The following is a 13,040-nucleotide window of genomic DNA, read 5'->3' on the forward strand; positions in this document are numbered from 1 at the left end:
ACAGCTGGCTGGCGTAATCCAAGTCTCCGCAAGCCATGAGATCTCAAACATGATTCGAATGGACATTTACACCCTTGATGCGTTGTCAAGCTTGTGCACCCACTTCGGATGGGGTGCGTGATAACGCTTTTAGTTCAGCAGCTACAGTGAAGATTGCGGTGTTAAAAAGGGTGTAAATAATGTCTTCTTAAATCAATTTGGGAATCCCGGGCCTTCTGAAGACTCTGATTTAGCCAGACAAGCTGTATAGAACCAATTTATTATTTTTCTTATGTTGTTAAGTCCCCATCTATTTGTTGTTTATGAGAAGGCTGCAGCGCTGTTTTGCACTAAATCAGGTGACAAAATTATTTTTGCAGCCAAAATGTTCCTGAAGCAACCTACTGTGTTGACAGTGGCCTATTCATACTGGCCTACATATAGGGCTTGATTGACAGCTCACAGTGCAGTGTCAAACTAAGGATGAACTTCTGAGGTAAGCCGCCTTGCTTTAATTAACAGCATTTGTGTTCAGGAAACACAAGTAACTTATACTTAAACTCATACACACACAAAACACTCACAGACACAAAAAGCTAAGAGTTTTTATTATTAAGAGTAAAAACTTAGCAATCAGATAATTCAGTAGTGTGCATTAACAAGGTTATTCAATAAATATACATTCCTTCTGTATTTTTTTTTTTAAAGGTATATAAGATTTCATTAGTATCATTATCTCTAGAAAGGCTCATAGCTACTGTGCGCAGTTCATAAAGGCAAGGGCATGCAAGCAGCAGGCATGCCGGAATAATTCAACAGAATAAAGGTAGGCGACATTCAAAAGCTTGGACAGTGAGCATTTAAAATGAACCAGTCAGTAATAATGCTTCGGTCTGTTCGCAGCAAACCCATCTACAACAGTACATTTTTATAGAGTACTGAACATTTCTCAATTTTCTTTCATCTCACTGGAGGGATGGAAAGATGGTCAGTGCACAACCAGTGATACAGAAACATCACTGTTTTTGCATGTAGCAGATTGAAAACTGTTGGCATCCGTGTACCGTGTGTTCTGTGCTCCATAGCTACATAGTCTCCACTGAAAATATCTCATTAAAGGTGTAGTTCTAGTCCCCGTTAACTGGAAAATAATCACTGTTTCTGGTTATCAAAATAGTTTAAAAACAAATACACAAGAAGAAGATACACAAAGACCCGGGTACAGGGCACATTAGCAGCATCCCTGCCCCCACCCCGTGAACAATCATAGATAGTAGCAGCATAAAAGTCATGAATGTGACTCCAGAAAACAAGCTGTACAGTGTGGACACATAGTGGACATTATTATTGAGGAAAATGCTCTTTAGGTTCTACTCACTCTGTCTTGAAGAAACAAATGAAACAGATGATTGTGTTTACATTCATACAAGTACTAATGTCATATTAGAGTTATGTCTCAGTTTATAAGAGAGAGAATAGTGTTAGGGTACACAGAAAGCAGCAAAGGAACGTAGGTTTTTTTCATTTAGTGCATATTAGAATTAAACATATAATTGTTATTATTATGACATTATTCTCGTTTCATACTTTAATGCCTTATAAAATAACTTCCTGCACTATACTGTGTGTACAATATGTGTTGTTTTTTAATGAATGAATAATCTTCTGATCACCTCTGATCATCAGTAATAGTCGTCGACATGATATCAGTTCCAACTTACATTCCCATGTCGCTACTTTTTATAAACAGTAGTTGTGAACCAACATGTATTCTTGATTCAGGCTGATTGGTGAGGCTTTATAATAACTGTCCCTAATAAATTACACATTTGTAAAACATTAAACTTTAGTTAAGCGTTATTTCACTGTTTGCAAACACTGAAATGCTGTATAAACCACTCATCATGCATTTTTACATCCTATCCATCCAATCCAATATCAAAGCATCCACAAATGCTTTACCATGATGATTTTTTTCATCAAGATCCATGCATTATCCCCTGGGAAATTAACAAAAATCCTGGAAAAACGTCTTTTTATCCAGATCCGTGCCTAAAATTGAAGGGGTCTATTCTGGTTTTAAATATTTCCTCCGTCCAAGTTTTGGGTAAATTGATTAAGTAGTCTTTGTGTAATCCTGCTTAAAACCAACAAACCAACAAAGGGGAAAAAAATAACAATAGCCTCCATGTCAGCATAAATAAATGGATTATAGCGCATTTAATTATATGTTAACAGTGAAATAACTAAAGTTTCATTAACTATGTATTTATCATTTATTATTGATGGTTAGTATAAAGTGTTACTAGCTGATTTTAAAGGTTCATGTCACATTGCAGCAGTGAGAAGACATTTTCTTCCTCGTGACATCCTCTAGATGGCAGAATTTACCCATCATGACCAGCTTACAATTGTCAAGCAGTTTGTTTTAACTGATAAAAGTTTGATTTTACACTAGTGTCAGTGCTTTAATTGCAGTCACTAAGCAGTGAAGGTTTGGCTGTAACCATAAATTATTACAAACAGTTGTAATCATTTATGGTTACAGCCAAACCTTCCCTGCTTAGTGACTGCAATTAAAGTATTCACTCCTCTACACATAAAAAACACAGATCACACATGTGCTGTTTCACAATAAACCATAAGCACCCTGCATATTGTTGATAAAGACATCACCGTTGGGATCTCTCTGGTCATGCTTTCCTTAATTCTTGATTAACGGCTTTGGAAGTTTAAAATATCTGTACATATTAATCCCTCAAGCATAGTTACAAAAAGTTGGACTCACATCAAAGACTGTGTAAAGGTCCTAAACTGACATGCAGTCATTCAAAACGCAAATTAAGGTCGCTACAAGCCTTCTCTCCAGGGTAAATGACTTGCTCTGTACTAAAAAGAATGTATTTTCAGCTCTCCCTCTACATGGTAAATGTAATATATATTCAGTCACAGGCGTGACGTTACATACCACTACGTCCTTGAGGTTAAACTGCAGAAACTGCCGACTGTCAAGCTGTTAAAAATTCATTGTATTGATTTGGCTGACAGCAGAGACCCTCTGGCCCCTTCTTCTAACTGCTCCTTTAGTATATGTTCAATAATTCACAACATTTCAATTGGAAGAACACCACAGATAACCCTTCGATTCCTTTCCTTCCTAGGATTTGTGTATGAGGGAACTGGAATGATTATGGATGAGGACCCTTTTTCAGATCAATAATCTCGGTTCCTCCTGGGAAAGATAGCCGCCTATGAGTTAAACTAACAGAAGCTGTAGCAGAAACTTCCAGGTCATAGTGCATTTGGTGTCATGTAATAAACAGTAGAATACGTGCATCATCTAATTCAATTATGACCACCATAAAATAAAATGATAAACACCAGGGTGCTGCGGAGAGATATACGACTCGTCCTGTTACCGCTCTCCGTATGCCAATAAGTGCTTGTGGTATTGAGAAAAAAACATGGTGGACATGATTTCATCAATCCCTTTAGAGCCCCAGTTCATCAACTGTGGAGCAGCACTTACAAAGAGTTATGGGGTTGTTTCTATTACAAGGGTAATGACAATGTTTATCAGTTTCTTTGTGTTTTCATAAGTGTAAAGGAAATTAAATAATTTAAATGCAACAGATTTCAATATAAGTCTCTTTCCGACCTGTGACACCCTTGAATAATAAGGTTGTCTGTTTTTATTATCGTCATTTCACCCAATCAACAATTTAATAAACCAACTGCCAATAGACCATATCGCATGGTGGCCCTTTTCCTCTGACATCACGGTCAGGGCTGGAGGGTTCAATGTTGGGATGATGTTATGCTGCTGTGTTCCAGGTTTCATGTCATATGAAGGGAAGGAATCCAACAACTGAAAAGGTGGTGGATAGTGCAAAGCTAATGATAGCATTCAACATCTTTTTCTCTGCTAACACTACTGTTACATAATACATGTTGCATGAACTGATAGAAAAGGGCGCAAATGTATTCTAAAATATCTGGAGGAACATTGGGCAATACTTATCAAGATGTCTCTATCGTATCATGTAATAGCATCAAACAGTAAAGTTAGCTTGGAAATGGCTGAATGCTACTGTTAGCTGTTGTCTAACGTAAGCTAACAGGAGTCAAATATGTTGTTTAACTTTGAAATATGGCCCGTTGTCTCAACAATCCATTGTTACTTTAGTTGCTGATCGATCAGGAAGCAGTGAAATGACAATAATTTGAGAGAATTCTACGACTTGCAATCTGGAACACAGCAGTACGACATTTTCCCACCCTGAGCGTGATATTAGAGGAAAATGGCCGCCGAGTTAATATAGTCTACACACGTTTCTACAAACCACGGATATGATGACATTCTACATTTCTCTATGTTGAAACTTTACATTTCTTAGGTTAATTTTTAAATGTTTTATCTTGGAACAATGCTTTGGTTATGGTTCATCCTGAGGTCTCCTTAAAAATATACAGTGGTTTCACTCTTAAAAATGATGAAACGTTGTCATGAACTGCCATCACAGGCTCGAACTCATAAATGTAATTAGAAATGTCAGTATTGGTAAGTAGCCTATGAAATTCAAATGTGAATCCATCAGTGGTTCGCAGAAACATTACCTGTCAACATACTGGCGACTGAGCTGATTAAAGTGATGATTTCAGGTAGATAAGTGAGTTTGTAGTTTTAAGAAAGTATCTGAATGCACAGCAACTTAGTCAGAATACTGCTGGAGATGCACAACACTATTTACACGAGGCCAACATATCTGCTACCAATCTGAGTACAGTGGCATTAAGAGATCCACAACATGTAAAGCTGCTAGATGTAGCTAGTGTGGCTACATGTGCTGCACTGCCTCCCATCGCTGCATAGGCATGCAGGGGTGATTCCCGCATTTAAAGGGATGACTGCCACAAATAGCTTCGGAGACAGACAATTATTAGGCAATCAATACGAGATCATCTGTTTCCTTTGCTTAAGAGACCCCCGTGAGGAGAGAAAAAAGAGTAAATAAGTAGCGAGATAGGTTATTATTACAGTGTATTAATCAGCGTTTCTGCTAAACCAAAAAGTTTTGGTTTCATTCTTTAAAAAAAATCCATCAAAAGTGCCAGGCTGCAGACGAGCCTTGGCTTTCCTTCCTGAGTTCTTCCGTGCACATTATCAAGTCCTACAAATCGGATCTTCATCAAGTTTTCTTCAAAACAATAATAATAAAATGCTACAAAGTCCCAGTGTGTTAAGTCTGAGAGAGCAGTTCTCCAAACATTATATGGTTAAAAGGAACCCATTCCGCTTTGTGGTCACAGAGCCCCGTTGGAGATCTCTCTGCTGCCGCTGCTCTCAGCTGACTGGCTGCGTGGATCCATGGGATTGTCATGGTGATTGTCTTTGATTTGTACCTGTCTGTTTTCAAGGTGACTCGTTTTGACTCGTCCCCTGTCTTGATAACTGTCCATAACTGGCCCCAGTCCGTTGGCCATGCCATGGCGACTTGTTTTGGTTAGTCTGTCGTCATGGGGCCTCGTCTTAAGTGGTGTCTGTCCGTCGTTTCTGTGATTGTTTCTCATTGGTGCGGGTCCGTTATCGTGCTGGCCTGTTCTGATAGGCACCGGTCCATTGTCTATGTGGCTAGATTTCCCTGACACCAGCCTTTTGTTCTGGTGTTTGTTGCAGACAGGGATCTTATTGGCCTGCAGAGAGCGGGTGTAACGGGAAAACCAGTCCCTCTCGAATGATGCCCGTAGCTGGTCCACCACCGTAGAGTTCCTGTCCTCGACGCCCTCTGGCTGACTGATCACCAGGCCGGCTCCTGCATTAAAGGTGAACTCATTTCCCACCCAGTCAAGGTTACCTGTCAGGACACAGAGGAAGGAACGAGTAAACGAACACAGCTTTATCTCAAAAATATGTTTTAGTGTGAAAAAGTAATAGTGAATAAATGTACTGAGCGCTCTGTAAAGTTTTTCCAACTTCCAGGAAAGATCAATCTTTGGGGATACTTTGCCTTCTTTCTGAGTTATATGATGAGAAGATGATGAGAAGATCGATACTACTTTCATGTCTGTGTATTAAGTATAAGAGGAGCCAGGGGGTGATTAGAAACAGCCTGTCTCTTTTCAAACTTCATAATATAACTATCAGCACTTTAAAGTGCACCAATTTTATAAGCCGTTTGTTACAGTAATGTAAACACAACAATATACAGTGTTATAGGAGTTAAGTATTGTTAACTATTTCTAGGTGGAGAGCAGCTATCTGCAGCAGTTTCTTTAATACTGATCCCTCTGTATGGTCTACATAATCAAAGAAGTCTATTAGGGGGATGATTGGCTATTTCTAAATGTTTAATATAGTTATTCTTCATGCCTGTCACCGATTGATATTCTGACTTATCCAGGTCAGATAAGTAATAGAATTAAAACATTTTTTTTATGGCCCAGTGATGAGGATTAATTGAGGGATCTGACAGCTGGAGGAGAGAAGCTGCTCTGTAGTCTGGTGGTATATAGCGTGACAATAAAACAGTTCAAAAGTTTCCTTTGTTTGACCAGTGTCATCTTTTGTCTCCAGCTGCCAGCAGAATCATACCTTGAGGAGCTCTAGTTAGTAAAAATTGAACTTCTCTTTATGCTCATTCTAAGGCTAGTGGAGTGCTATTTGTTTAAATGTCTTACTTAAGAACAAACAGCTGCAAACATGTTGCAGATACTGGGGCAGTCCGGAGTTATTTGCTGGCAGGCTGCTGGTTTGCAGCAACAAGTAAAGCTATCTGAGCAGATTTGAGGCAGAGAAGCTGGAGGACATTGGAGGGAAAATTAGAAAAAAATTTGTCCTTAAAATATGACCCAGTTTCACCCAAATCAGTGAATGAAGTTCAAAGGCTGTGTCTTTTGAACAAGTTATAAAGTTGTGTTTTGTACAATACTCCAGTTCTTTTTGTCCAATATCCATAACAGCATCATGACAATTATTTATTAGATGAAGAATTTGTAAATGCCCGGGATTACAGAATGAGTCATCAACATTTTTACGCAAAAACTCTACAATACTGCTAAGAATACCAACAAAATGACTTCATTATCTGGCCTGATGCTGGTGTTCGGATGAAATATGGAGAAAGACTCAAGTGATAAATATACATAAACCTATATTTTGACTTCATGTGAACTTTAACGTTTGTTGTTGCAGCACCTCTATTCACCCGACCTGCTTTATAAAAGACATAAATCTGACTTTCTCCAATATGGATCCTTACACTTTTGAGGTGCTGGTAGTATTTTTGATCTTTAGAGAGAGCCAGACTAGTCGTCTCCCCTGACTTACAGCCTTCATCCTAAGATATGCAAATCTCCTCACGACTCTTACTCCTTCTTAATGCACCCAAGAGTAGTATCGATCTCCTCATTAGACCCTCTTAAAGAAGTTGCCTTACTTCCGAAAAATGCTGAACTTGACGTTTATGCCAACTGAAAATGAGATCTGCAGGAAGTGAGCAGAAGCATATAGGGCACAGTCATAAAGTGCGGTCGATGAACTCACCTAAATAGATGGCTTTGTCTGTCACCATAAACCGGTTGTAGTTTATTCCCTGGAGACTGCCATCTCTCTGCATTCTGGGGCTGAAGAACTTCTACATGCACACACACACACGCAGAGATTGGCGCAGTGAGCATTGACAAAGTGTGTCTGTAGAGTTTAAAATAGTACATAGTGGCCTCGTACTTACAGCTTCCAGTGAGCAGTTGGCCTGCTCCATGCACAGACTCCTCAGGGACCAGAGGAAGTTGAAACTAAGTGGCTCACTCTTTTCCCAGCAACTTATCAGCAGTCGAACTCGGACCTTCCTCAGGATCAGAGCCTCCCGGATAAGGCCGTCGATACGAGACCAGTACCTTGGCACGGACACAAACGCACACTCAAAAATGTGGGCACGCAGCCAGGCATGCAAGAAGTTTAAGCACTTGAAATGAATCAAGGCATCCAAAGCTTTTGATGATAAACGCCTGTCAACTCATATTCAAAGAAAGCGGATCTGACAGCGTTTCTAACCTGTGAGCGTCCCTGCTCAGGAGGGGCAGGTAGTCGATGATGGAGATGTATATGAAGTGGCGTGCCTCCTGGATGACTCTGGAAATGGCTTCGAGGTCATTGCTACGCTCTTTGGGGATGAAAACGTCTGGGGAGGTCTGTCATCGGAGGAGGGAAAACAGCAGAGAAAATCAGCGTCATTATCGTTAGCATTGTTATCATCATATCAACAAACTGAGCTCTTATAATTATAATTGTCACCCTAGATGACCGTTAGCTTTAAGTTCTAACTCCCTGCTGACAGGAAGCTTTGAATATTTAAGTATGAGTGTGTGCTTTTGCGCGTGCTTTTTGTGCTGATGTTAATCTTCTCGAGACGGACAGCCCGAGTTAAATCAAAAGTTTTCTCCTGCAGGTAAAGAGACATCACCATCACTCATGTCCAGGGAGATGACAGCACTGAAAGACACAGTGTCCTGCAGAGACACTCTGTATGAAAAATTTACTCTCCCTCCGAGCTGTCACCTCCAGTGGAGGTGGTTGACACGCTTGAGTCAGCGGTGCACAATTCCATGCCCTCCCTCCCTATTTAAAAAGTCTACCATGTTATAAAACTTGAATATCTGATCATGAAATTGTGTTGTATATTTGCCTTGTCATAGCAGGAAAAGCACAGATGGAACTGATAATAATGATAATGGTCCTGCTACACAACCCTAGATATATATATTATTTATGTGTTCATGTGTTGCCAGAATTATTGTAAAAATCGTATTTTAATCGATTGGGAAAAGTCACTTGGCGCCCTCAAATCCACTTGGAAAGTCGGACAAAGGTTTGAACACAGGTTGCCGAGTTGACATCATATTGACGCTATAACACGGTGGTTGAACGTAAAGGTTGGGTTGAAGGTTAAGAAACATTTATCAATTTATAGTTATTTAATCAATTTCTTTGCTCCTCCTTGTCACTCAAATACCGCAAGCAGCTGTCATCGTGCTGTTTAAGTGATTTTTGATGTCTATGTTGCTCCCACATTCCAACGTGACACACACAAGTGCACCGAGGTCGGAAGACCAGCTTCCCAACATGGGAAATGGGACCATCCGAGGAGCAAGGGAATGTGGCATTTGTCTGAAAAGAGCATTTTCTAACTGAGCGTGACATTTATGCTCCATATAGTGACCTCAACCACTCACACAATAGGTCACACTGTACTTTAAGCTTACAATCCCACAATGCAATTTTAGGAATGCAAAGATATAAATTCAAGCCACTAGACCTCCAACGAAGCAAAATGATGATACTCCATTTCCTGCCGCCACAGAGTAAACTACTGAATGTCTCTTATATAGCAAATAGTGGATTTGCCAGTGGGCTCATGCACAATAAACATTTGTAACTGCAGACAGTTTAATTTGTGTCAACAGATAACGCACAGGTGAAGCGATATTTCATTAATAATGAGGAAGGAACTCAGATTAATTAGCTGTCCCAGGACGACGTCACAGTTGGCCATCATGCTCAATACTAAAGCTCTGAGGTTATAATGTTATTTATTACACCTGTGCTGCTCCTGATTAAGATAAGTGCTTTGAGAACGGTCTGTTAGTCACTAAATTATAGACTTGAGGTAAATCGAAACCAAACACTGAAGCTCAACTTGGACTGTAATGTAACATTCACATTAAATTGATCATGAAAGACACCAATTAAATCTAATATCCATTTCAGTGTAAGTAACTGAGGGCAGCTGAAGGCTGCTATCTGGTTGATTAGGCGTACTAGAGCCTGGTGACTAAAACTTTAGACCACAAACACTTAACACTGGTTTCATAGACAACAAACTAACACATGTCATGTTTTATGAGATCACTGTAAGCTTAACAAGACTACTAATACACTGTGTCACTTACAGAGATGTAGGCCTGAGCCTTTGAGCTGTTGATAGTGAGGTCCAGTGGTGAATCCTTGTTGAAGAGGGCAAAGAGGCGCTTGGACCAGAAGGAGGGGATGAAGTCTTTATACTGGAGCCCCCAGTAGAGGCTGAATACTCTGTGGAGGTCCAGAGCCAGACAGCTGCAGTTGTACACCAACACACCCAGCTCCTTCCTCTGGAGGACAAACACAATGTCCGTGAGATCACCCGGAGCAAGCTGGAGGCCAATATTTTACATCAGTAATTTTGTCGTCATCCTGAACGTTATTACTTCAAAAGTGCTTTACTTTTTATATTGTATATTTCGGATGTATATATTTCTTTATTACACTGTTGGCATTCTGTGGACAGCAAAGGAAGCATTTCATTGCACAATTCAGAACAGTGCATATAAAAAAAACCACTTTGAATCTTTGAATCGTGAATCTTGAATTATCAGCGCCCTGAAGATTTTCAGTAAAAAAAAAAAAAAAAAAGCTGCTCGTCATCCCCACCAGTAATCACCTCCTTGCCCATGTTGTCCACAAGTCTCATCCAATTACAATCAGAAGAAGAAGAGGAATACACTACAGTGGGTCTTCTCTCTGTTCCCATTTTCTTTTTCTTTGCTCTCTCGCTGCATTTTCATTTCAAAGAGGCACTTCTAAAATTCAGGTCCTCAGCTTCTAAATTGCCTTTCTCTCTGTCAGTCCACACAATCATGCTCCCCCTGCAGTGTCCAGGGCCACACGAGCTGTAATCCTCAATACGGCTCAGATCTAACTTCAAACATTCGTATTCAGTGCTACTGAAAACATACCCACATGCTCTAAAAATACAGTCTATAATTTGACTGAGAAAAAAACAAAGATATCAGGCCGACAGCTAATACTGGATTGTGGATTTGAATTATTATAATTTAAATTGGTAAGTTGATTTTTGTTTTGTTTCAAGAATTAATGTCAGGATGCATAAAAAAAAATCTCTAAGGGTTTCTAAAGATAGATGAAGCTGCCTATCACAGGGGGTTCACACTTTAATGAAAAATGAGCAAGAAGCTCAGCTTTGAAGACGCAGATGAAAGAATGGCCACTCTCTATTTTTGGCTGCCGTCCCACCTTGAATGCCCCTCGTCTTTGACTTTTTAAAGCAGAACACAAGGATGTAAATTGCGCACAAACACTGTCTGTACCATTGTGTTCATAACTTATACATATACGCAAGTGTGTATGGTAGAGGGTGCCAGAAAATATATCGTCTAATACGTCTATTATATCATCTACGATGTTGCGTTTTCTCAGACGCTTTCATGTGCGGTTATGCATATGTGTGTATTTCTGTGTGTGCTGTGATGTGTGGTGGATTGTGGATACTGTGGCCAGTGATCTCCAGTCCATGCTGGCGCTGCCGATGTAGAAGTGTCTCCTATCGACCACCCAGAAGGAGGAGAGGAGGTGGCCTTTGGTCAGAGCAGTCATGTTTATATAGTGGACCTCAGCGTCTGGAAATGGAGTGCGAGACAGAAACGGAGCATGAGTAAAAGACAAAAGGCTGACGTCGAAAGGCATGAATAAAAGGTGATACGAGTAGAGGCGTGGAGGCAGATCTGGCAACAAACAGAAACTGAATCGGTGAGGAAATGAAACAGGTGAACTGAAAGACGGAATGAGACGTAGAGATTAAGAGGATTTTGCGGGACAAATGGGGAGAGAGAATAAACAGACAGAGCCAGGCTGCAGCACGTTTGAACACGGACACACTGAATGTATAATACAGTGAGAGTGAGAGCTGACAGTGTTTGTCGAGCGCGCTGAGCTCAGTCGAGTCGATGATCCCGCTGGAGATCTTCAGATTGACACCTCGAGCTTTCAGCCCCTGCAGCTTGGACAGCAGAGCCCGGCCCTGAGAGAAACACATCAGAACACCTCTGCTGTCATCTGATATCCAAGCACTTTGTATTCCAACAGGATTCTTGTGTACTGCTTACATTGCCTTTAATATTGTGGCACCATGACCAACCTTTTCTGTGTTGGTTTTGTGCTACATTTCCCAGAGGCCCTTTATCTGCAGCCAGCTGTGATGTCTAGTGTCTCTTTGTTGTTTTGAAGTATTCACATGTGCAGGTGACATATTTCTGTGTTTGTGCCCTCATGGTGGCTACCTCAGCTCATTCAAGTACCCAATCACAAACTTTCAACAACAAATAATAATAATAATAATAATAATAAAAGTATGTGTAGGATGAGTGACAGAACATTTGTAGTCACAGTAATGCCTTTGTTTTGATCCAAAGGCTTTCCATTTTTTTTTTGTTTTTCACCAAACTAACATACCTGATAATGAGCAAAATATGTGACTCTTCATGAAGTCCTCTGAGGAAGCTAGTAAAGCTAAAACCCCTCGTCATACTTGGCTGATTCCTCTTGAATACATACAAATTGCAAATAAGATGGAGGTGGGGGGGCGGCTAGAGAAAGACCGAGACATTTGTGATGTGAGTGTGCTAAAACGGCACTTGTAGGAGTGACTGTGTCAGTTACCCTCTGTTTTCTCTCATGCGTGTATTATGTTAAAGCAACACTGTGTAGAAATTTGCATTGTTTGCAATTGAACACAAATCCCAGGTCTGTAACAGTTTGTCAGATGTAACGTAGGTGCTAACTACAAACAGAAACTGATTACGGCATAACAATGTTATGTGTTGAAAACTTGTACGTATTCAATGTTGTGATCCCTCTCAAGACAAGACTCTACAAGATTACAAGTAATTGTGCCAGCAAAATGATTATGAAGCTGATATTTTAAGATGATAAACTCACTTAATGTTACTTTAAGTGACGTTGACAATATTCAAAAGGACACAAACTGATACAGAAACACCCGCAGTGCACGTCTGCTACAAGAGCATCTGCCCCTCTTGTAACTTTGCGGTGTGTTAGATTTTCCAGTCCAGCCTCTCTCCTGATGAGGTGCCTATTATTGCAGCTGTTTGCTGAGATTGCTACAGGCTGAGAGGCCATTAGCTCCTCTCTGCCCCCAGGCCTCTGGAAGGAGATATTACTGTCCAATCAACAGCAACAGGCTTTTATTAGTCCTGACATACAACCGCGT

The 13,040-nt window shown here is 40.3% G+C and overlaps 1 protein-coding gene across 4 annotated transcripts in view; it reads right to left on the minus strand.

The window, feature by feature from the left end:
• Positions 1 to 570: 570 nt before the first annotated feature.
• The window catches only part of LOC115596869 (inactive phospholipase D5), a 71,314-nt gene continuing 58,844 nt past the window's right edge, over positions 571 to 13,040 (minus strand). For all 4 annotated transcript variants that reach the window (XM_030442307.1, XM_030442303.1, XM_030442305.1 and 1 more), the window contains 7 exons: positions 11,723 to 11,831; positions 11,303 to 11,430; positions 9,928 to 10,125; positions 8,033 to 8,169; positions 7,710 to 7,875; positions 7,523 to 7,613; positions 571 to 5,834 (listed from right to left, as the gene is read on the minus strand). In XM_030442307.1, coding sequence (XP_030298167.1) covers positions 5,284 to 5,834; positions 7,523 to 7,613; positions 7,710 to 7,875; positions 8,033 to 8,169; positions 9,928 to 10,125; positions 11,303 to 11,430; positions 11,723 to 11,831 — 1,380 coding nt within the window. In that variant the 3' untranslated portion in view covers positions 571 to 5,283. The remainder of the gene's footprint in view (positions 5,835 to 7,522; positions 7,614 to 7,709; positions 7,876 to 8,032; positions 8,170 to 9,927; positions 10,126 to 11,302; positions 11,431 to 11,722; positions 11,832 to 13,040) is intronic.

The sequence above is a fragment of the Sparus aurata genome, chromosome 15 (assembly GCF_900880675.1).
Source record: "Sparus aurata chromosome 15, fSpaAur1.1, whole genome shotgun sequence".
Taxonomy (NCBI): Eukaryota; Metazoa; Chordata; class Actinopteri; order Spariformes; family Sparidae; genus Sparus; species Sparus aurata.